Below are 22,652 nucleotides of genomic sequence, written 5' to 3'. Positions count from 1 at the left end.
AAATAACCCTAGTGATTAAAAAAAGAACATTTCAAAAAAAAACTTATAACCAAAGTAATCAATCGAGCTCAAAACGTGTCCCAAATTTTAATTTCTACCGGCCCTAATTTGCGTTAACTATATTTTCAAATAAAATATCCATATACATAACTTGATGCATCCAGACCGTTAATCTCTTATGGCTATGGATTCTAACTGATTTTTCAAATAAAATATTTCAAAATTTTCATATCGAAAACAATTATCCGTTCCCAATAAGGATAAAGAATTTTTTTAATCTCATTCTTTCAAATTCAGCATTTCATAATCAAAACCGTTCAAAATTTTCAAAATAATTACTCATATCCTAAAATCATAAATATGATATGATGATGAAATAATGATAAATAGAATAAACATATTTTTTTGTACTTACCTCACTATCTACTCATTGCATTGAGAAATCAAATAAATCGCTTCTAAGTTCTAACAGCATTAAGAGAAACCAAATGGTTAATATTTAACGAATCGGATCGCCAAAAAATAGGAATAAACTTCGAATCCAGACCAATAACAATAAGATGGTGTAATGCTATTCTTGAATTTGCACACATATAGTTCCTTACATATATTGATTTGCACAACACTCCCGTCTTTATATGGCTTTTATGTTTTAGTAGTAAAGGGACCAAAAGTGCAATTAAGAATTAATCTTGAGGGTGAATGGGGATATTCTTTCGATTAATTTTTACTATAGACACTCAATTTGTAGTTCTCAATAATAAGCAATTTATATTATAAATCTTAATTCAAATCAGTGATTTGTCCTACGATTAAAGTGAAAATAACTCCCTCATCCAAAATTTTATGGAAAAAAAAAGACAATCAATTTTTATAAGGCTTTATACAGTTTTCTAGGATGACATGTCTCATGTATACTCTTTGTTAAACTCTAGCATATGCTAAAAAATCACTACTCAAAAAAGAAAAAAAGAAAAAATCTTGCAGACCCATCTTTACCCTCTTGTGAGCTACCGTGCTAGAAAACAATCCCTGCATTCATGCCACAAATATGACTTCATATATAGTAGTGGATGCATTGAAATCTAGAAGAGGAAAATAATTATCTTGACATAAAGAATTTGTAACCATGTCAATCATCATGATTGATTCTTCCAATCAAACCAACGTTGACTTTGACAAATATTACTATATATATTTGGTAATAAGATGGTGCCAGCTTAAGGTTTAAAACAGTAATTGCAGGCTCATTAAAATGCTATTAATTGATTTGATTTTATTTGTTTCAATGCATATAGAGTCAACGAATTCCTTTCTCTCTTTCTCTCTTTGTATATATACACCAAACTAAAAAGAATTGGGGTTTTTCATTCCCACGAGAGTGTCCTCCGCCTTCAAATATTCTCCTTTATATCCTTCTCTACGCATCACCTCTCTCTCTTCCATATTTTCTTCAACCTCTTTGCCACTCACACGCAAGGATCAAGGATTTTGTCTCACCATATGAATCTGAGGTGGTAACCGAATAGTTTGATTTTTCAATAGTTTATATGCATATGCACAGTCATTGTTTTTTTGTCACTTTTTTTCTTTGTTTTTCAATTCTATTTCTCTCTTGAATCTCCCAAATAATAATGTATTTTAACACATCTCCGCAAGGCCATAGCTTGAATATATTTGTTTAATTTAGATGTTTTTCTTTTGTTTACTTGAAAGATATCTTTTGAAATGTTTTGAAAGTTGAATTCTTTGATTTTTCAATTATACATATGCATGCAGATCCAGTCCTAATTTTTTGTCACTTTTTTCTTTAGTCTTCAATCCCATTTCTCTGTTGAATCTCCCACATAATAATGTGTTTTTTCACATACCCTCAAAAAAACCTTAGCATGATTATATTTTTTTAATATATATGTTATTCTTTTGTTTACTTGAATTAAAGTTCTAACTTATCAAAGATAAAAAAAAAATTATTTTGAAATGTTTTAAAAGTATTAAAAAAAAAAAATTATCTCTTGCAAACATATAGAAATAGGTGTGGTTTGTATAAGATATAACAAAAAAATGAAAGAAAGATAAAGAAATAGGTGTGGTTCACTTTTGCTTTTCTTTTTCTTTTCTCTTCTTCTCGTAGTACTCGAGTTACTCTCATGTGTGTGCACTGATACAGAGGTTATCTCTTGTGTGTTTGTCGGTACAACAATAACTCTATATATATATATAGTGTGAGTATATCGTTAATATGGTTGGCTTTTTTTTTTTGGTACAAGTTAGTATGGTTGGTTTAAAGGGTAAAAGAAACTAATAAAACAAAAAAAGAAAAGGAAAAGAGTGTGTAGCGTAAAAGATGGATTGCCATGTAACACACATTAGTTGACATCTCTCTTTTTTCTTGTTAGCATTAGTTATTATTTGTTTATATTATAGTAACAACTAATATTGTGAAGGTTTAATCACACAAATTAATGGTGGCGTGACTATTATTGTTGCAGTGAAGAAAGAGAAAGAAAAAGGAAGAGTACAGCAGTATCTAGAGCTACTACTATGGCATCTTCATCGAACTCACCATGTGCTGGATGCAAGTTCCTGCGAAGAAAGTGCCAACCTGAGTGCATTTTTGCACCATATTTCCCACCAAATGAGCCCAACAAGTTTGTACATGTTCACAGAATCTTTGGTGCAAGCAATGTTGCAAAGCTTCTCAGTGATTTGCAACCTAGCCAGCGTAAAGACGCTGCGGATTCCCTTGCCTATGAAGCTGATATCCGCTTCCGAGACCCTGTGAATGGCTGTTTTGGAATCATCTCTCATCTTGAGGATCAGCTTCGACAGATTCAACTAGACCTTTACACTGCCCAATATGAGCTTAATAGGATGAATCAAAATTTGGCCTTCAACACTGGACATGGACTTATTGCTGCGGCTGGCACCTCGAACGTGGTCCCTATCACTGCCACCACTAACCACCACATGTCAAACATGGGTGGTGGCGGTGGTAGTCTTGTTAACCACTATCCTTATCATCACAACTATCAGACTTTTGCTAGGAATCAGTTCCACCAGCAGCAGCAGATAGTTAATGGAGGGAACAACTATGAGGCTAATGTCTTGCCTATAAACGTAGCTGAAAATTTTGGGCAACTCAATGCTGCTGCAGCTGGTGAAAACCGCGGCAATGTGCATCACTATTAGGGTTTATGTGGGTGGCACATAAATAATGCAATAGGTTATTAGTTTCCCTTTCTAGACAGTATTTAATTTCAGTTAAAATGGTTCATTGCTTTTTGTGTTTCATGGTGGATTGCTGATATTTTGTAATTTACGTTGTTTTACATTTTATTTTATTTTTTGGAAATAAAGTTGTTTCACATATAAATACATATTTTGTTTAATGTTTGGGTCTACATAATGTGTTATCCAACCAAATTTGGATGTCAATTTGGCGACTATTCTTTTTTTTTCTTTTGAACACAGTGGTGGAAATTGAGATTTGAACCTCACACCTCATACAAACTATCAAAATCCCTCACCGATATACGATCTCATACAAACTACCTAAATTTCTCACCACTGTATACCAATCCTAGTAACGACTATTCTCATTGATCTGGTGCATGTTAGTCAACATTTTGTACTGTCTACCAGCTATAGAAATTGGCTTAAAAAAATAGGATTAATGTTTTTTATGTTGCAGAAGATAATTTTATCTTATACACAAAACTCGAATGTGTCGTGTTTGACACTTTCCGACACTCTGACACCCCCGACACTCCAACACACGCTGTAGAGACTCAAAAAAAAGTTCAAAGGTTGTGTTGCGTTGCGTTTTTAGTTCCAATTATTAGATCGTTGATTATGATTACTATTTTATTTAGTTTTTTATAAATATTTGGGATATTTTATGTTTTTTTGCAAAATTGAAGGGTATTAAAAGTTTAACTTTATTTTTTTGTTAAATTATTGAGTATTAAATATAATATACATTACATAAATTAAAAATAATATTTAATATCAAAACGTGTCCTAACGTGTCGAAATCTAACATTTTTCAGAATTAATGTGTCGGAGTGTCGTGTCGTATCGTGTCCGTGTCGATATCGGTGCTACATAGCATGAAAGTGTGTGGGGCCAATATAAAGAGAAGAGAGAAAAATATATATAATTACACACTCTTTTAAGTGTGTGTAAAAGATAAACAATATGAGAAACATGAATCTGTGTAAAAAAAAAAAAAAAAAGTTAATGAATGTCCAAGAAAGTGGGCTTTTATCAATTGAATCACACAGAGGAAAATGAATATGCAAGTGTTTTTCTTATAATCGTGGCTAACGGTTTTGGCATGTGTTTTCAGTTAAAATGTCACGTGCAAGGAGATCCCAGCAGAATAGAGCATGCTTCAACCGTTGGATGATGGGTGATCGAATGGTGGAGGGAACGGACAGAAGGAGATACATAAAACTAAGGGGGCGTTTGGTAGAAGAAATATTTTTTTATCCGGGAATCTCGATTTTCAAAAATATGATTTTTACGTTCAGTTTACAGTAATATTAAAAAATTAAAAATTTAAAAATTCAGTGTCTCAAGAATCCTGAAAAAAACTTGTACCAAACGGTCCTTTACGGCCCCTAAAGGACCAGTTAGTTGGTCAATTTTTAATTTTCAGTTTTTCTTTCGGTTTTAGCAAGCACCGTATCGAAAAAAGAGGAGAGAACATGAAGTGGAGAAGAAGAAGAAGAACGCAGCCTTGAGAGGATTCGAGGAAATCAACTATCTTTTTTGTGGAACATCTCTTTTCTTCTTCATTCTCGATTGACTCTATTATGCGTAGTATCTTTGTGAATCATTCGTTTAGTTACTTTGGGTTTTGTAATTCTGGATAAGTTCATTTTACTTTTGAAGTGAGAACAATGTTTCTGTTTGATTCTTGCATTGAATTTGAAGTCTTTTGTTGACATGTTCGGTTAATATTTGAGATTGTATTTTGGATGGAATAGATATCATCTGATATGGCCCTCACCCAATACCTTAAGATTTTGGATTAAAATAGTTATTTATATTATATAAGAGATTCAATGACCACGAGTTACGAATTCAATGCTCGCCGCCTCTAATTTTCTAGTGAAATTAAATAAGCATAAGGTAAAATAAAAAATTAGGCATGAGCCGGTGCAATATCTAAGCTTCAAATCCAAAGGGTTCTTGCGTGATAGGTATGTTAAAGAATAATATAAATCATTAAAAAGACCCTCACCCAACACCTTAAAGTTTTGTGTTGAAATAGTTCCTCACACCTGAGAGCAATTGGCCATTGCTCCTATAAGCAAACATAGGAATCACCATTGGGAAATGATGATGTGGAAAAGCTCTAATTGATAATTGAGAGAGTAGGAATAATTTGCAAATAAGGAATAAAGAACCATATTTATAATAAAGAACTGGGATAGTTGATGCTATGAATAGTATTATAGTTCTAGTTCAATTTCTGGGATTGAAAAACCCAGAAGAGCTGTAGCGGTTCATCCTCCTTTAAGAATCGTGTTGTAGCATATTTTGCAATTGTATTGAGTAAACACAGCTTGGATAAAGGAATAATTTTTGAAGAAGTAGATAAAATGTAAGAAGGCTTCATGACCTTTGAACTATATATCTTCATAGACTTATTGTAATATGCCAAGGGCTGGCAAAAGAGGCATGGACAATGAGTGGCTCATGCCAAATTTTATTGCTGAGGTACATGAATAAACTGAATCAATACCCGAAAGATGTGAATTCCAGAGACAGTGTTGGTATGAGACGGTACAGTTGAGGATAGCTTATAAGAATTAATTGGTACTATCTATACTAACAAAATGAATCTACTTTTCGGTAGCCTAGAATGAAAGAACTCCATAGTTAAGTATGCTTGACTTGGAGCAATTCTGATATGAGTGACCTCCTAGGGAAGTTTTCCCAGGAAGTGTGTGAGTGAGGACAAAGCATGCTCAAAAGTCTCGCGTTAGTTTGTAGAGACAGTCATTGATCTTGCAAGTTACCGGGCATTACACTTATTGATGCAAGCCAGGACAAATTTAGGACTAGTTTATATGTAACGCCCCAATTTTAATAATCAGATTGTTAACTTACATATGGTACTTTTGTGCGCATGAAAATTTCTTTAGCGGAAGACTTTATTTGCATTTCACCATTACCTAGTGTAATTAGGTGAGTAAACTTTTTCTTTTCTTTTTATATGTATTGTCATGCTTAATTCATTATTGAATCTCTTATTATTGTCTGTACAGTCTCATACCTGTACAGATTTCTTAATTATTTTTCATAACTTATAAATAATCGTAATTAATACACAACTGATGAAACTGAATATACATCATATATTATACTGAATATCAAACTCATACCAAATACATACTGAAAGTAACATCAAACATCTAAACTTGTTCATAGGCTACATATGCCTACCAAAATAGATGTCAACTATAACATGCATCATATCTAATCATGTGTCCAAAACATATATCAATACATAAAACTAATACTGCAACTTTATCTTCTAGCCACTTTGCATTGGCCTATTGTCCTGAGTATGCTCTCCCGCTACTGATGTACCTGTGATTTAAATCATAGCCCACGACGAGTGAGAAATTAATCCCAATAAGACTCTGGGTTTAGGAAGTAATCTCCACCCATGAGTTCACTTACTGCATGAAAGGTTAGATACAGAGCATAGAAAACATCATATAAACATATCATAACTTATAACTTATCAGAAGACTCCCAAAGCGTAATTTCTCACTTTGACCAGTCCATACTTATTCTCCGAGAACCGAAGTCCTCCCACGGAGTTGTTCATTGATCAAGAACCATACTTATCATATCTTATCATATCATATCATATCATATCATATCATATCATATCATATAGTCTACATGAATGCAACTATACTAAGTATCTGACATATAAAACATACAAACATACAGATATCCTAACCATCATCCCACTGGATTATGGTGGATCAACAAGAAAGGAGAAAACTCTTTAAACCAAAAGCTTACCTGTAAGTAGCTTTCCTTATACTTAATACTTGAAACTGGTTTTCTTAACTCACTTCTCTTGATTCCAAACTAAAATACATAAACATGGACATCATTAACCATCAATCCAAAACTTTCTTAAACTTGTAAAAATCTAAGTTTTCCATGCATAGTTCGAAATCTTCCATACTTACAAAATCTTACTTATTCATTTATGCCAACCAACAAGTCTCTATATTAAACATCTAGACTTCCCATATTAACATAACATAGACTTTCTACTGAAAATTCTAACATATCTGAAACATAGACTTAGAAACAGACTTACAAATTTCCTACCTTTTAACTTAACTTAACCATAACTTATCTCTTAAAACAACTTAAATAATCTTAATTCAACTTATAAAAATCTTATCTTACTTAATATTACATCATATAGTCGAAATATACACCTGTTTTTTAGACCATCCTTTTTCATTTCTAAACCGTTCAACTTAGACTTTTACCGACTAAAATCCTATACAAACACTAAAACTTCATAAAAACCATCATACAAGATCATATGAATTCTTAAAAATTATTTTCATAAAAGACCCATAAATTGATAGACAGAAGCTTAATTTAACAATTCTAACAGCAGAAATTGAGAGTTTATACCTTAGATAGGTTAACGGGACCCAGAAATCAACTTAGAACCGAACAAACTTAAAAAAAACCATCCTTTTTCAAGGAGGCATCAAGGAGCTCGTGGCTAAAGGTGGCCATATCTCACTCATATGAACTCCTATAGATGGTCTAAGACCAAGGCTATGATCACAGGATCTTATACTATAAGTTTCATGAAATAGGATTTTTGGAGAAAACGGCTAAAACATGATGAAAATCTCACTCTTTTCTCTCTAGAAGTGTGCCCATAAACCAAGTGGAAAGTAGGAGTAAAATGCTCTTGGATGATAGCCTATATATAGGCATATGGCCGTTACATCCAAGGAGAAAAAGAGAAAGCTTAACGATGAAGATAACTTAGCGAGCAAGTTTCCATGACTTAGCGACTAAGTTTCCACGACTTGGTGAGCAAGTCACCTTACTTAGCGTGCAAGTTAACTTAGTGAGTAAGTTAACTTAATGAGTAAGTTAACTTAATGAGTAAGTTAACTTAACTTATTTTTCATAATTATTCTACTCATAATTAACATACCTTTATACCACTTAAAATTCATGAAATTTTCTAAAGAATTTGATTTCACTATCAGATTCTAGTTTAGACCATGTTTCACTAATTTGCAAAATGGTACCTAAACTGTCTCATAATTTTGACTTTTGACTTTAACATCCAAATATTACTAATAAGTTCCTAATTGACTTGCTTGGCATAAATGACATTCTCATAATTAATATTATGATCATTTCATATCAAACTTACTTAAATCTTTAATTTCATACACTTACTGATATGGGTTGTTATATTATAGAGGTCGATTGATTGTTATCTTTTTGTTTGAAAAACATATAATTAAAATGGTGTTAAAAGCAAAATGTATGTAAATGTTGGGTTTTGCTCTTTCACTAAAGCCCAATAAGGCCTAATGTGTAAGAATAGCCCAAGAAACCTAAAGCTCATTCTGCTTAGGGTTAGGATTTTTTGGAACCCATATATATTCTACACTTATAGTCAGCAGCCTCACTAGTATTCACTTGGTGGTTGCAGAGGCTAAGGTAAGGTTATCTCCCCTTGAAAGTGAGAGAATGCCCACACACTTTCCATTTCCCCTTGAGACATAGTCTGGAAGATCTGACACAGTCCAGCTTCGAGGAGGTTGTTCGTGTTGCGGCACTGTGCTGAGCAGTTTGTGAAGAGAAATCATACATGAAAAGATTCTGAACGAGATCTGCGCATCAAGAAGTAATTATAAAACGATGATGATCCTTTACATCCAAACCGCAATAGTCTAAATGCTTCTGCATAATCAATTGCTCCTATAATTGGTATCAGAGCCGGATTGCATGTTTGGATATGGATCTAGTTTTGATTTACAATTTTCATGTAATTTGTTTTGCTTCGTGAAATATGGCACCTAGGGTTCTATAATTGTTATTAAATATTTGCATGAGTATCCTTGTAATTCTTTTCATTAAAAATCAATTCTTTATTTGATTTTGGCTTTAATCCATGGTAGAAATTTCTTTGTATTTTCTTGGATTATAACAAGGAGGCTAATATCATATGATCAAGTTTCCTCCTTGATTTTTATTTCAATTTTTGTATATTTTCTATGTATTTTAAAAATTGTAATGAAAGAAGATCAAAAAGATCCAAAAAGAAGGACGTTCATCATTGTTTGGACTTGTTCGTGAATTTTCGTTGATCAATCTGAGAAACCAACCACATGGAGTGAAAGAGGACAAAAAACTAAGTACGAAGGCAACCGGTTTTGGCTGAGAGGAGGTCGGACGCGCCCTTATGTGCCGCCAGAAATGGCTGCGCTTAGGCGCCACTCGCCAGCAAGGATTAGACGCGTGGCAGCTCCGATCGGGCTGGTTCCGGTGGCGGCGACTTCGTCTTTTCAAGGAGTTCCTTCCCTTAGAGTTTCGTGTTGAGGAGAGTTCGGGTGACAGCGCAGTGGACGTGACAGCTAGGGTTCCTGAAAGTTTACTTAGGGTTTTTTGCCAAAATTTGGTATTTTGGGCCTTTGAGCCCATGGTTACCATAAAGAGGCTTGATACAGAACCTATGGACCATAAGGAATGAGAAAATGAGCTGCAAGTTTCCTTTTTGTTTATTTTGTAATTTTAGTTTTTTAGGAAACTATGGATTAAAGTTTTATTTAATTATTTGCTTTATTTTTATGAATGAAAGAATTATATGATTGATAACATGCTTGATGTGATAATATGCCATATATAATAAGTGGTGCTATATTATTGCATAACTTGTTAATTACGTGAGCATGATGACTGTTATGTTTGTACGACTAGATTAATAGTCATTATGGTAATTAATTCATATTTCAAAATTTGAATGTAATAGTATTACATTTGATAGACTGAATTAATAGTCATTATGACATTAATTGTGATTTTTGAAATATGTGCATAACGAATTTAATAATTTGATTATCATTATGGAAATAATTTTGATCTCAAATTATCTCATAAATGATAATTATTATGATTGTTGAAATCTAGATTAATAATTAAATCAGTTATTTGGATGATTTAAATCTAGAAAAAAATTAAGAAAATTTTCTAAAAGAATAGTTTATTTTGCGAGTAATTTGTGAGTTTTCTAAAATGGTTGTGTTAAACACACGCTGCAATAGTCTAAACGGTTCTGCATAATCAATTGCTCCTACGGTAAAATCAAAATCTAAATGTATGTAAAATCAAAATCTATGTTATATGCATGGCAAATTATGAGTATGTATGCAATAATTAGGATATTAGAAAATGTGCAAAATCGTACGTAAGAAAACCAAGAAACATGCAATGACAGAGAAGTCGAAAACCCAAGTTATTGTGTCCTTAAGGCCATTTTACCCTTTCTACAATGCGTAAAAAACAAAAATGCCTCTTAAAATAGGATGGGTAACTCTGTTTTGGCAGTGACACTACTAAATAAAACAACACTAGCAGAGTTTTGATATGTAGAGGAAAATTAGAGTTTGAATTCACTAATTCTTTGCGAATTAATCTGAATGGTCACGAATTAGGTGTTTATTCGGCAGCATAAAATCGTCAGCAAAATGCCATGTTCAGTAGCAGAAAGGCGCATCACTAATCAAAGGAAAATAAAAAAAAAATTGTTCGTTGGAAAAAATTTCCATTAAAGGTACATAAAGAATAATTCAAAAAATTAATCATAAGTCAGGAGATCTTTCATTCTATGAGATCTAAAAAAGGTAAAAGAGGTTGGATGGCTATTAAAGTTGATTTGGAGAAAGCATATGACAGGGTTAGTTGGTCTTTTTTGGAGGAGACTCTGCTGCTAACAGGAATGGATAACTCTTTGGTGGAATTAATAATGGCTTGTGTCACAACCTCTTCTATGAATATCCCGTGGAATGGGAGTCCAACAGAAGAGTTCAAACCAGTGAGAGGCATTAGACAAGGAGACCCCCTATCCCCATACTTGTTTGTGCTATGCATAGAGAGATTGGGGCATTTGATTAATTCTTCAGTTGAGAGGAAGGAGTGGAAACCAGTGAAATTGGGGGAGAAAGGCCCTCCAATCTCCCACCTTTTTTTTGCAGACGATCTTTTAATCTTCTCAGAGGCTAGTGGAGACCAAGTAAGTCTGATTTCAAACACTTTGAACCAGTTTTACTTGACTTCTGGACAAAAAATCAGCTACAACAAAACTAAGTGCTGTTTTTCAAAGAATGTGAATCATACTAGAAGGAGTGAGCTGAGCAATACTATGAAATTTTCCATCTCTGCTGATTTGGGCAAATACCTTGGTGTCCCAATCTTAAATACAAGGGTCAATAAGAACACTTTTAGTTACATCCTGGACAGAACCAATAGTAGACTGAAGGCTTGGAAGGAGAAGACTTTATCTATGGCTGGGAGGGTGGTGCTAACGAAGTCAGTATTGGCTGTTATCCCAACCTATTCAGTGCAGACTTTGGGCACTTGTGATGCAGTAGAGAAAAAAATGAGAGGATTTGTTTGGGGCTCTAATATGGGGAAAAGAAAAATACATGCCACTCCTTGGGATGTGATTTGTAGGGCAAAAAAAGAAGGTGGTCTTGGTATAAGGAAGCTGAGAATGATAAAGCCTGTCTAATGAAGATTGGACATGGGATATTGACCCATAGAAATGATCTATTGGTGCAGGTGTTAAAGAATAAGTATAAAGTTGGAGATGGCTTGATCATGGATCTTCCTAGGAAGCCTGGTTGCTCTAACTTGTGGTTGGGTTTGGCTCGGGTTTGGCCTAAGGTGTATGAAGGGTCTAGAATCATGGTGGGAAATGGTAATGGGAGTTCATTCTGGGATTACAAATGACTGGCAATTGGGCCTCTTAGAAATCACATCACCCAGGAGATCCCTGTTGAAGCTCTGGATGCAAAGGTGGCAGATATGGTTAACGCAAATGGGGAGTGAAAATGGCAGGAGTTCAGTAACTTGCTGAATCAAGAAGCTCTAAACCTCATAGCAGGGTCCTTCCCTCCAAGTCCAGAGGAAGGAGTGAACAGGGTGATATGGGATTACACCCAGGATGAGAGCTTTTCTACCAAATCAACTTATAACTTCCTTTGTGAAGAAGTTGATACTCATAATCAAGGTCATTGGAATATGGTTTGGGATTAGGGAGGACCACCGAGAGTCAAAACTTTTCTCTGGCTCCTCCTTGGAGAGACGCTTCTTACCAATCAGAGAAGAGTTCAAAGGCACTTAGCTAGTTCTAGTGTTTGTCCCAGATGCCTAGATGATATTGAATTCTGCCTACACGCGATAAGAGACTGTCCCTGGTCAAGGAAAGTGTGGAAGGCTTTAATCAGTAAAGATAAATGGTCTGAATTCTTTTCATCTTCCTTGAAATCTTGGTTAATCACGAATCTGGACCCGAAGAAAGGCTTACTAGGAGGATTAAATGGTAGTATTTTATTTGGTATAGCTTGTTGGTTTATTTGGAAAGAAAAGAATACACTGATTTTTGAGAATGAAAGACCTTGTGAGGGTAGTACAAGTAGATTGGCTTGCACATACTTTTCAAATTTTGTAGAAGCTGAGAAGTTATACATGAATGCTGGTATACATGGTAGAGGTAGAAGCGAGCTGATGGTGAGTTGGGTCCCTCCTCCTACTGGATGGATTAAAGTTAATTCTGACGGATCATCCAAAAGAGAAAACTGGCAGGGTGGATGTGGTGGTGTGTTGAGAGATGAGGCTAGCATGTGGCAGATGAGTTTTGCTAAAAAATTGGGAGCCTGCAATGCAGTGAAAGCTGAGATCTGGGGAATTCTAGTGGGTCTTCAAACAGCCTGGAATCTTGGTTTTAGAAGAATCATCATAGAAGGGGACTCTCAGGTGGTTATTAACATGATTAAGGATGGAGTTTTGGATAACCATCCTCTTGTGGGGTTGATTAATAAGGTAATCCAGTTCAGACAAAGAGATTGGCAAGTGGAATTTGCTCATATTTTCATAGAAGGTAACAAGGTAGCTGATTGGATGGCTAACTATGCCAGTTCCTTAGGTTGGGATACAGTTCTGTTTAATTTTCCATCGGAGGGGTGCAAAGGAGTTTTAAGTAGTGACTTTAGAGGGGTGGGTTGGCCTAGATTTTCTAAAAGCCTGCAGTTTGTCTTTTATTTCCTTTAATATTAAAAAAAAAGAATAATTAAAAAAATCAGGGGCAAGTTTATTTCCTTTAACGTTTATAGAGTAAATATAGTAAGTTATCTTTTCAAAATGAGGCAAAAAAATTAATTTAATGCTTTTTAATAAAATAATTACGCATTTATTACAATTTTGAGAACAACTACGGATCTATTGCACAATGTGACGTCCCTTTTGGGCGTCACTCATCAGGTGTTGACACGTGTCATATTTTTTTCAAAAAAAAATAATAATTTAATCATAAAACTTCTGAAGGCCATAACTTTTGACTCGGGTATTCAAATCAGGTAATTCTTGTTTTGATTCCACATAACTTTTTGAGATCTACGCAATGACATCTCATTTGACATATTTTATTTCTCACAAACACAATTTTAATTTGCAAAGAGCAAATTAAAATTTTTAGCGAAAAGGCCTTTTGTTTGGTGCAGCATTGTCATTTTTACATATGAACAAATAAATTTTTAGTGAAGCTCAATAACAAAATTAAAAAATAAAACCCACCAGGAATGAAATTTACCTTCAGCAAAGAGCAAGTTTGGGTTGTAAATTTGCTGCTAATGCTCCAATAGTGGGGTGCTCAAGCACAAAGTCACAGAGATCCAATCGCCCAAACATGTAAGCCCCTTTCTCAGACCTGTGCAAAAAAAACAATACAAGCTGCAAATTCAGCAACAAACCTTAAAGAAAGCACATGCAAAATTCAGCAAATAAAGCGAGGCAGAGAGAGACTAACACATTGAAATTGTCGATGATCGAACCGTCCTTGAGAACCTCGAGGTAGAATTCATGGGAGGGAGCAGCGCTCCAAGGAGGAATCTTATAGGGAACCGTTACGCCATGAGAAGAGCAGTCGTTATCGGTTGTTGAATCGCTTGGTGGTTGGGGTGCAGCGAGGTATAATCTTGCAAAATTCAGCAAATCGCTAGTTGAATAGCAGCGCTCCAAGGGGATTGAGTTTATTTGAAAGTTAGACCCCTACCCCTTTGCATCCTAACCTACTTTCACTACTATAACCCTTATGTGGTGAATAGACAATTTATGAGATGCCTTGACTCATTTAATCAGACACCCAACAAAAAAAATGAGATTCAGTCGAACTTACATTGGGATTTTGCAAGATTATATTTTTTCTTGGTTGTGGAGATGAAGAATGACACATAACCTTGTCTTTAACTACGTCTGGGAGTCGTGGCGGTGCTACATGGCGATGACGGGATGCGGTGGTGGTATTGCACGGTGGTGGTGGAGCGCAACCATGGTAGAACGAAACTGTGGTGGACTGAGTTATGGACTGAGTTACTCTTCTCGCGGGAAGAAGAAAGAAAAAAAACAAAGGGATTTCAATGAAAGTGTAAAACGACGTCGTAGCACCAATTGCAGAACACACTTTTTTTCCTGTAACATTATAGATATAAAACCCTTTATAATATTAAACTATTCATTTCGTAAGAACCAAACAACATGGTTTAGTAATAAATTAAGCAATCCATACAACAATTCTTAATTTATTAACGTAACATACTATATCTCCCTACATTAAAATCTCTTGAACACACGACAAATGATTTTCTTTAAAATTACTTTCAAAAATAAAATCAATCAACACACAAACATTTTCTATAAAACGACGTAGCTTTGAGTTCCTTATTGTACCGAGGGATACGTCGGAGCAGGATCCCATCTCGTCAAGCACAAAAATAAATTTTCAAAAATTAGTTTCCTTTTATTTAATTAATTTTGTTTAATTCTTTGGGGTGAAATAAATATTTAAAATATTATCAATAATTTGCACAATTAATATAAGGTAACCGTTTTTTAAACGGACAGTGTAGGGTGCTAACACCTTCCCTACTCGTAATCGACTCTTGAATCCATTTTCCATTTCAAAGACCAGTTTTCTCAAACAAAAGGATTTTTCCAACTTTTTCCCAAATGAATCTTGGTGGCGACTCCGTTGTTTTTAATCTTTCAATTTCTTTCACCGTCACGTCGCGATCTGATTGCGACAAAGAGTTAGAATATTCTACTAACAAAAAAGATTACTCTAGAGTGCTGAGAATGTTAATAAATTTTAGTTACTAGAAACTTCTTATAAATAAACAACATCACCCTTTCTTGATGGAGCAAGGTAACAAAATGTTTATTAGAAGTTTATTTCCTTGTGCAAAGTGCTCTCTCTCTCTCTCTCTCTCTATATATATATATATATATATATATATATATATATATATATATATATATATAAGGGAGGAGAGATAATATTTGTTATATGGGTTTGGGCGTGTGTAACTGAACTCTTTGATTTTTCATTTATATTGCAGATATGTACACTTTTTTTTCTGTCTGTTTTTCAATCCCACTTCTCTCTTGAATCTGCCAAATAATAATGTATTTTATTTTTTATTTTTTTGGTATAATCTGGAGGGTATCCCATTCGACCTCCTTCGGCCACCTTGTCCTTAGAGTACGGCCCCGCAAACAAAATCTTAGCTTGACTATATTTTTTTAATCTGGATGTTATTCTTTTCTTTACTTGAAAGTTCCAAGTTCTCAAAGTTTAAAAAAACTATTTTGAAATATTTCAAATTTTTTTTTCGAATAACTAGAAAATAATTTTATCTCTTGCATACACAAATACGCATAAAAATAGGTAGAGTTTTTTTTCTCTCTTCTTCACATGCGATCCCATTATGTAATTAGGATGGTTGGTTGGTTTAAAGGATAAAAAAAACTAGTAAAAGAAAAGAGTGTGTAGCCCTAAATAATGGATTGTCATGTAACACATATTAGTTGACATTTTTTTTAATATTATTATTTGTTTATAATAGAGTAACAAATAGTATTGTTGAGGTTTCATTACAGAAATTCATGGTATGATACCCGTGTACTATGTGTTGATTATTTTAGTAAAAAAAATGAAAATAATAAAAGTAATTGATTTCAACTTGAATAGTTCACTCAAAGAATACATGTGGCTAATGGAATGATGATGTTAGTTAGGGGTGTGCATGAGAATCTTCTTGAAATGAGTTTTTATTTTTATTTGTATTTTTTGTTCCCGGAAATATAAATGAATAGAAAACTCGTTTGATAAAATGATTTATTTTTTAGTTCCCGGGATGAACCAGTTTAATTTTTGTGTTAGGAAACAAAAAAAAAAAGCAATTTTTTTTTTTGCTTTTATGTTCCTGGGCACAAAATGAGAAACATTTGTCTCTCAACCACTCTCCACCACTACCATCATCACCACCACCATTATCCCAACACGATCACCGCTGCCAACGTCGCTGTCGTCGTCACCACTACCACCACCACCACGACGATGTCACCGCCACCATCACCACGACCTCCACCCATTGCCACCATCACTACCACTGTCACCATCACCACTACCATTACCACCACCATAACCACTACCATCTCCCTCACCACCACCGTCATCAACCTCCACCACTATCCATCATCGTCACCACCACCCCCACCATTACCACCACCAGCGCCACCACTACCACCACCACGACACCACCATTACCACCACCTCACCAACCACCACTACCATCGTCAACACCACTATAATGCCATCACCACTACCATTACCACCACCATCACCACTACCATCTCCCTCACCACCACCGTCACCAACCTCCACCACTACCCATCATCGTCACCACCACCAGCGCCACCACTACCACCACCATGACACCACCATTACCACCACTTCACCAACCACCACTACCATCGTCGCAGCCACTATTTTCAGCAGCACTATAATGTCATCACCACTACCATTATCACTAAGCCATCGCCCACGCCACCATTATCACCACCACCCTCACCAACCACCACCACCATCGCCATCACTACCACCACCACTATCAGCCGCCGCCATCATCATCGCAGCCATCGTCCCCACCACTGTCATTATCATCATCACCGCCGCCGCCACCACCACCACACATATAGAAAGAAAAGTGATGATCCAAATTTTTTTAAGCTTAATAGGAATTATTTTTTTATTATATTACTTGTTGTGTTATCAAACACAATTCACATTCTTGGAATAAAAATAGAACATGTTATCAAAAATAATTTTTTCTCAAAAATTATTCCAAGGCACAGAAATAGAAAAGAATTTTTTCTTTATCAGAAACAGTGCCAGTGAACAGAATTGTTGTCATGCATACCCTAGATAGCAACATCAAATAATATAATCAATTGAGAATTTTTCATGGAGCTTTAATTCGTTAATTTTGGATATTTATGAGTAAATAGTAGGGACTATACAACTATAAATTTTGTTTAATTTTATAATTATAATTATTAATATAATTTATTATTCTAATAATGATCTAAACTAGTATTTTATTACAAAATGCATAATGTGATAATTGAAAATGAGAAGTATTTAAAATTTATATGTTTTTAAGGGACGAAGTGATATACAACGAAGTTAGACAGTTTTCTCAACTAATTATTTATATTGATTTTGATTATATTTAAGAAGTAGTTTACAACAATATTATGAAATTTATGATATATTTAGGATTTAAGTATTTGAAAGACCTTGTATTATTATTAATTTGAATGATTATAAATAATAGAATTTTCAATATTTGTTTATGTTGCCAAATTAATTTATTAATCGTTTGCAAGGAATGGGAAGGGTTCTTTTGCCAGAAATGTTAGGCGGGTCTAGTGGAAGCCCGTGGCGGGGGACACTACATCAATGAGCTAAGCTACATCAACTTTAGCAAGTGGATTGGATACCATGTCTCATCCCAAAACCTTAAGGCATTGGGGGTTCCATGGGTCCTCCCACTTATATCCACTTCACTTATTCCATTACCAACCAATGTGAGACTCCATCACACTTGAATAATCCAACAATCTCCCCCTCAAGTGTGTGAAATCCACCATTGGTATGCTCCACTCTCTTCGAGTACTCAGGCATAAAGTACTCAATCCTCCTCTAGCCAATTACTAATCTAGCCCGAGCCCTACTGGCTCTGTTGGGGCCAGAGTAAGCCCGTGGCAAGGGACCACCACCAATGGATTAAGGCTACACCAACTAGGGGTGATCGCGGTCTGGATTGGATCGATTTTGGAAGCAAAAATCATCTGATCCAATTCCTTCAGTTTGATCATATAATAATCCATTCGATTTTGATTTTTTTTCAAATCCGATCCAATCCAATCCAATTTTTTTCGGTTTGGATTGGATCGGTTTTCGATTTTTTGAAAATTCTAAAATTTGCAAATAACATCTTTTGTATATATTGGTTTTGTAAATTTATTTTTTGAAATACAAAAGTATTAGTAAACTATAATATAATTTTTTTAATTTTGACAATGAGATATGAAGCTCTACAAAGATAAAATTTTGTTGATGAGATATGACTAGATTTTTTCTTGGGTTTAGTTGATGGGTTAATGGATCTTGGGTTTAGAAATTTTTAGGCTATGATTAGGGAAATACCTAAGTAGGTAGAGGGAAATTAATATATTGGATCGGTTTGGATTGGATCGGTTTTCATCAACCCATCCAAAAACCGATCCAATCCAATTAAAATTTGCGGTTTTTAATCGGTTTTCGGTTTTCGGTTTTTCGGTTCGGTCACCGCGGTTTGAATCGGTTGATGAACACCCCTAACACCAACCACACCAAGTGGATCCGACACCATGTTATAAGCCAAAATATTAAGGAATTGGGTTCATGGATCCATTCATTTATATCAACTTCACTTAGCCTATTTCCAAACAATGAGAATCATCACACTTGAATATTCCAACAAGAAAGAGAGTGGCAAAAAATATGAAAGTATGTCATAAGTGTGTGAGATGAAATTATGATACAAGTTGCAGGAATGTTGGATGGGTATCCCGAAACCAAGAAGAAAAAATAGAATTCGTACAATATGTATTAAACAAGGAGTTGTTGGATGATATTCTCGAGACTCTAGAGAGGCTTTCATATGACAAGTTCAAAATATTATTCTTCAGTTGATAAATCTATGCCTCCAAGAGAAATAATGTTGTTGTCTCGGGAATCATCTCACGTTAAGAGACTTTGTTTGTCAGTTTATAAGAAAATCGGAAGGGAAATAAATCCGCAGCTTAAAGATGGCATACAATCCTGATCAGACCAAATACAGTATGAGCTGGCCAATGTGTACTGGGCCAAATCACACACGATTGATGGAGAAGGCCTTGGGGTAATCAGCTTCCTGGGCTTGAGGTGGTAGTTGACGATGTGAGGACTTTGGTTCTCCTTTGGCGCGGTTATTCAGAATGGAGGGGTACTTGCGATGACACTCCGACACTAAAGTTAGTATCAATGGCAGCCTTGGCAGGTGTATGTATATTCTTACTGAATTAGATTATCATACCTGGGCATGTACCCTCTGTTTATATAGTGGTTCCAATGCAGCCTTGTTAAGGCGGTATGGCCTCTAATTAGCCGTTCAAGGGCTGCAGGTTCAGCCTGTGCCTTAATAGCCTTATCTCTTAATGTCTGGCTACTTTGATAGAGTAGTGGCAAGCTGGTGTTGTCCTCTGTCTATTTGCTCAATGGCGCGGTGGACCATTATTAGTTCCTCTGCCTTTTTATGCGCGATGGAAGCCATCACGCCTCACCCTGGGTTTCACGGGTTTGGGCCTTGTCCTTATGTATGTGGGCCTTTGATGGGCCTATCATATTTTATCCAGATCAGTTGTCCCCTAGCTCAAAGTTTTGGTATATGGCAAAGCTGGGAGATATATATGTATCTTTCAGGCGTGATATATTTTTTGGCGCGTTCATTTGATGTCGCAATAATCATGTCGGAAAATCATCATTTCTTAGCCGCTTAAAAACGGTTGATTAGATGTTTAACTGTCAAATGCATTTAATGCCACCGTAATTGCATGGGTGCTTAATGACAATCGTGGGCTATTTTTAAAGTTTAAACGTTTTTTCTTCCTCCTACGTGTCCCAGGTGTACAATGACAATTTTAAATCTGCTTTGCTGTCCCTTATTCTTCTGACTCGTCTGCCTTTACTAATTCCTCCTCTTCTGAGTCAGATTTCATTTCGCCTAAAGTAAAAGAAATTATGGCCAGGCGCGGTGCTGGTGATCAGAAGAAAAAGCAGAAGCTTAACCCTGGTATGAAGAAGAAATAACAGCTTGATCCCGAAGCTACTGAATCGGACAAGTGTGTCATCCGAGATGAAGAATCTCTACACTGGGTTCAGTCATCGTTCTAGATACTGCCTCGATATACAGCTCTCCAGAAGAATTGGCGCAATTGAAGGCTGCTATCCATGTGACCCCAGAGAAATCTCATGACGATAAGTGGGAGATAGATGTTGTTCCTTTAAATGAACGCGTATATTCTGTGTGCACTGAAGCGTCTACAAAACATTTTATAATGATGTATGCCCACTTCATTTTGTCAATAGGAGTGTGTCTGTCGTTTTCATCCTTCTTCTGTAGGTTGCTGACGCATATAAATGTGGCGCCCTCATAATTGACTCCAAATGCTTGGGGCTTTATACGGGTATACGAGATGGTTTGTAAGGCTTACAATCTGTTTCAATCCCCAGAGTCTTTTTTATGTTTGTTCGGTGTTATGGGACCTCATTCCAGCTGGGTCTCTTTTAGAGAAAAGGATAAATTCAAGTTCTGTGCTTCCTATCAAAGGAAGGTTCATCAGTGGTCCACAGACTACTTCAAGATTTTCCTCGCCAGAGATTCCCAACCATTTTTCTTGAAAAGAGAAGGTAGTTCCCCCATTTTTCCTTTATACTAGATTCAGCTACCATTAGAAGGTCAAAAGTTGAACTACAGTTATGATGAATTGAGTGATTACGAGCAACATACGGTAACCACTTTATGTAATATTGCGTGAGAAGCATCTGATACTGGTTAAGCACTTTTACTATTTTGAATGAATATACTGATGATGATATCAGAGCCTTCTGGGGTAAATTTACTTCCATTGTTTCAGTTTTATCTAAAGGAATCAATTTTATATTTGTATTTATTTTTGAATATGTCTAACGCAGACTCTTTCATTCTTTGATTTTCAGATAGTTCAATGCATGCCACCTTATCTAGGCTGCAAGCAATAGCGGCAAGGCGGGCTGCTGAAGATGCCATCCCTTTTAATCCTAACGTACCCCCAATCACTGCTTCTCCAGCTGGAACTGAATCTAGTGAAGGTGCTGCTGCGCATTTTAAGTCACCTGGACCTTCTGCAGCTACCCATGTCTCCTCCCCCAAAAAGAAAGAGATGGGAAACTCACCATGGGGGCAGAAGAGAAAATCCTCGGAGAATGATGAGGGTTTTCCAAAATTAATCTATTATGGGGATGATTGGGGGTTTGATGCGGATATGTACGCAAAGGGAAGGGAGATAGGTCCCCGAATTGAAGAGCTGCCGATGGACAAATGGTTGACTATATCTGGAAAACTTAGTGTTGCCAACCAGTTTATCATGTATGCGCCTAGTAAGTTATCATCATATGTCTTTTGTGTGTATAAAACTTGGTTTCGACCTTTTGATGTAACATTTTCTATGTGGCAGGGACGGTTGGCTATCTGAAGGAGTGCATTGTGGACCTAAAGTGTGAAAAGGCCATCTTGCACGCTGAGTGTGAAGAAAAGATAAAAAAAGGCCGAAGATGATATGGCTAAGTTGGTGCAGGAGTTGAAGGAGTTGAAAGTAACTAATAAAGAACTGAAGACAGAAAAGACCAATCTGACCAAGCGCATTATGGATCTTGAAGCTAGTGCTGATACTTGGGAGGAAGAGAAGGCGCATTTGAAAAATGAGGTTAAAAAGTTTCAGGATTTGTTTGAAAAGGAGGCCGAAGTGACCTTTTTGAATATCCTGAAGCAAGTGCATCTTCTCAATCCCATGGTGAAGTTGGATAATGTCCATTACCTCTATTATGTTAAGGATGGCCAACTGATGACCTTGAATGATAAAGATAAAGAAGTACCGGTGGATCTAGTGAGCGCGATGGATACAGAGACTCTGCCTCAAACAACCATGCCAGTCACTCAGGAGCCATCAACTCAAGGGCCAGAATCTGAGGGTGGGGACGTCGCAATTGCAAATGAGGATCCTCAGGATATGTCGATCCAAATGACTTAAATCCTCTGTTTTGACAAGCAATGGGTTGTCCTATGAATGTTTCGTTTCTTTAAACAATGGATAACTTTTCTAAGATTTTTAGTACTATGCCGCGATCTACACATATGAGTTTATATTTCTTCATAAAGATTGTT

The 22,652-nt window shown here is 35.7% G+C and overlaps 1 protein-coding gene across 1 annotated transcript; it reads left to right on the top strand.

The window, feature by feature from the left end:
* The first annotated feature begins 2,544 nt into the window (after positions 1–2,544).
* Positions 2,545–3,192, top strand: LOC133310277 (protein ASYMMETRIC LEAVES 2-like). The gene has a single exon (XM_061511178.1). The coding sequence runs from the start codon at positions 2,545–2,547 to the stop codon at positions 3,190–3,192; it is 648 nt and encodes a 215-aa protein (XP_061367162.1).
* The last annotated feature ends 19,460 nt before the right edge of the window (positions 3,193–22,652 follow it).

The sequence above is a fragment of the Gastrolobium bilobum genome, unplaced genomic scaffold (genome assembly GCF_033153095.1).
Source record: "Gastrolobium bilobum isolate Gb01-03AN ecotype WA unplaced genomic scaffold, APGP_CSIRO_Gbil_v1 utg37744, whole genome shotgun sequence".
NCBI lineage: Eukaryota > Viridiplantae > Streptophyta > Magnoliopsida > Fabales > Fabaceae > Gastrolobium > Gastrolobium bilobum.
Note: the sequence above shows the minus strand (reverse complement) of the source record. Positions and strands in the feature narration are given on the sequence as shown.

Excerpts from the sequence above, each read along its gene's own strand:
- LOC133310277 (XM_061511178.1), top strand. The coding sequence starts at position 2,545 with ATGGCATCTTCATCGAACTCACCATGTGCTGGATGCAAGTTCCTGCGA.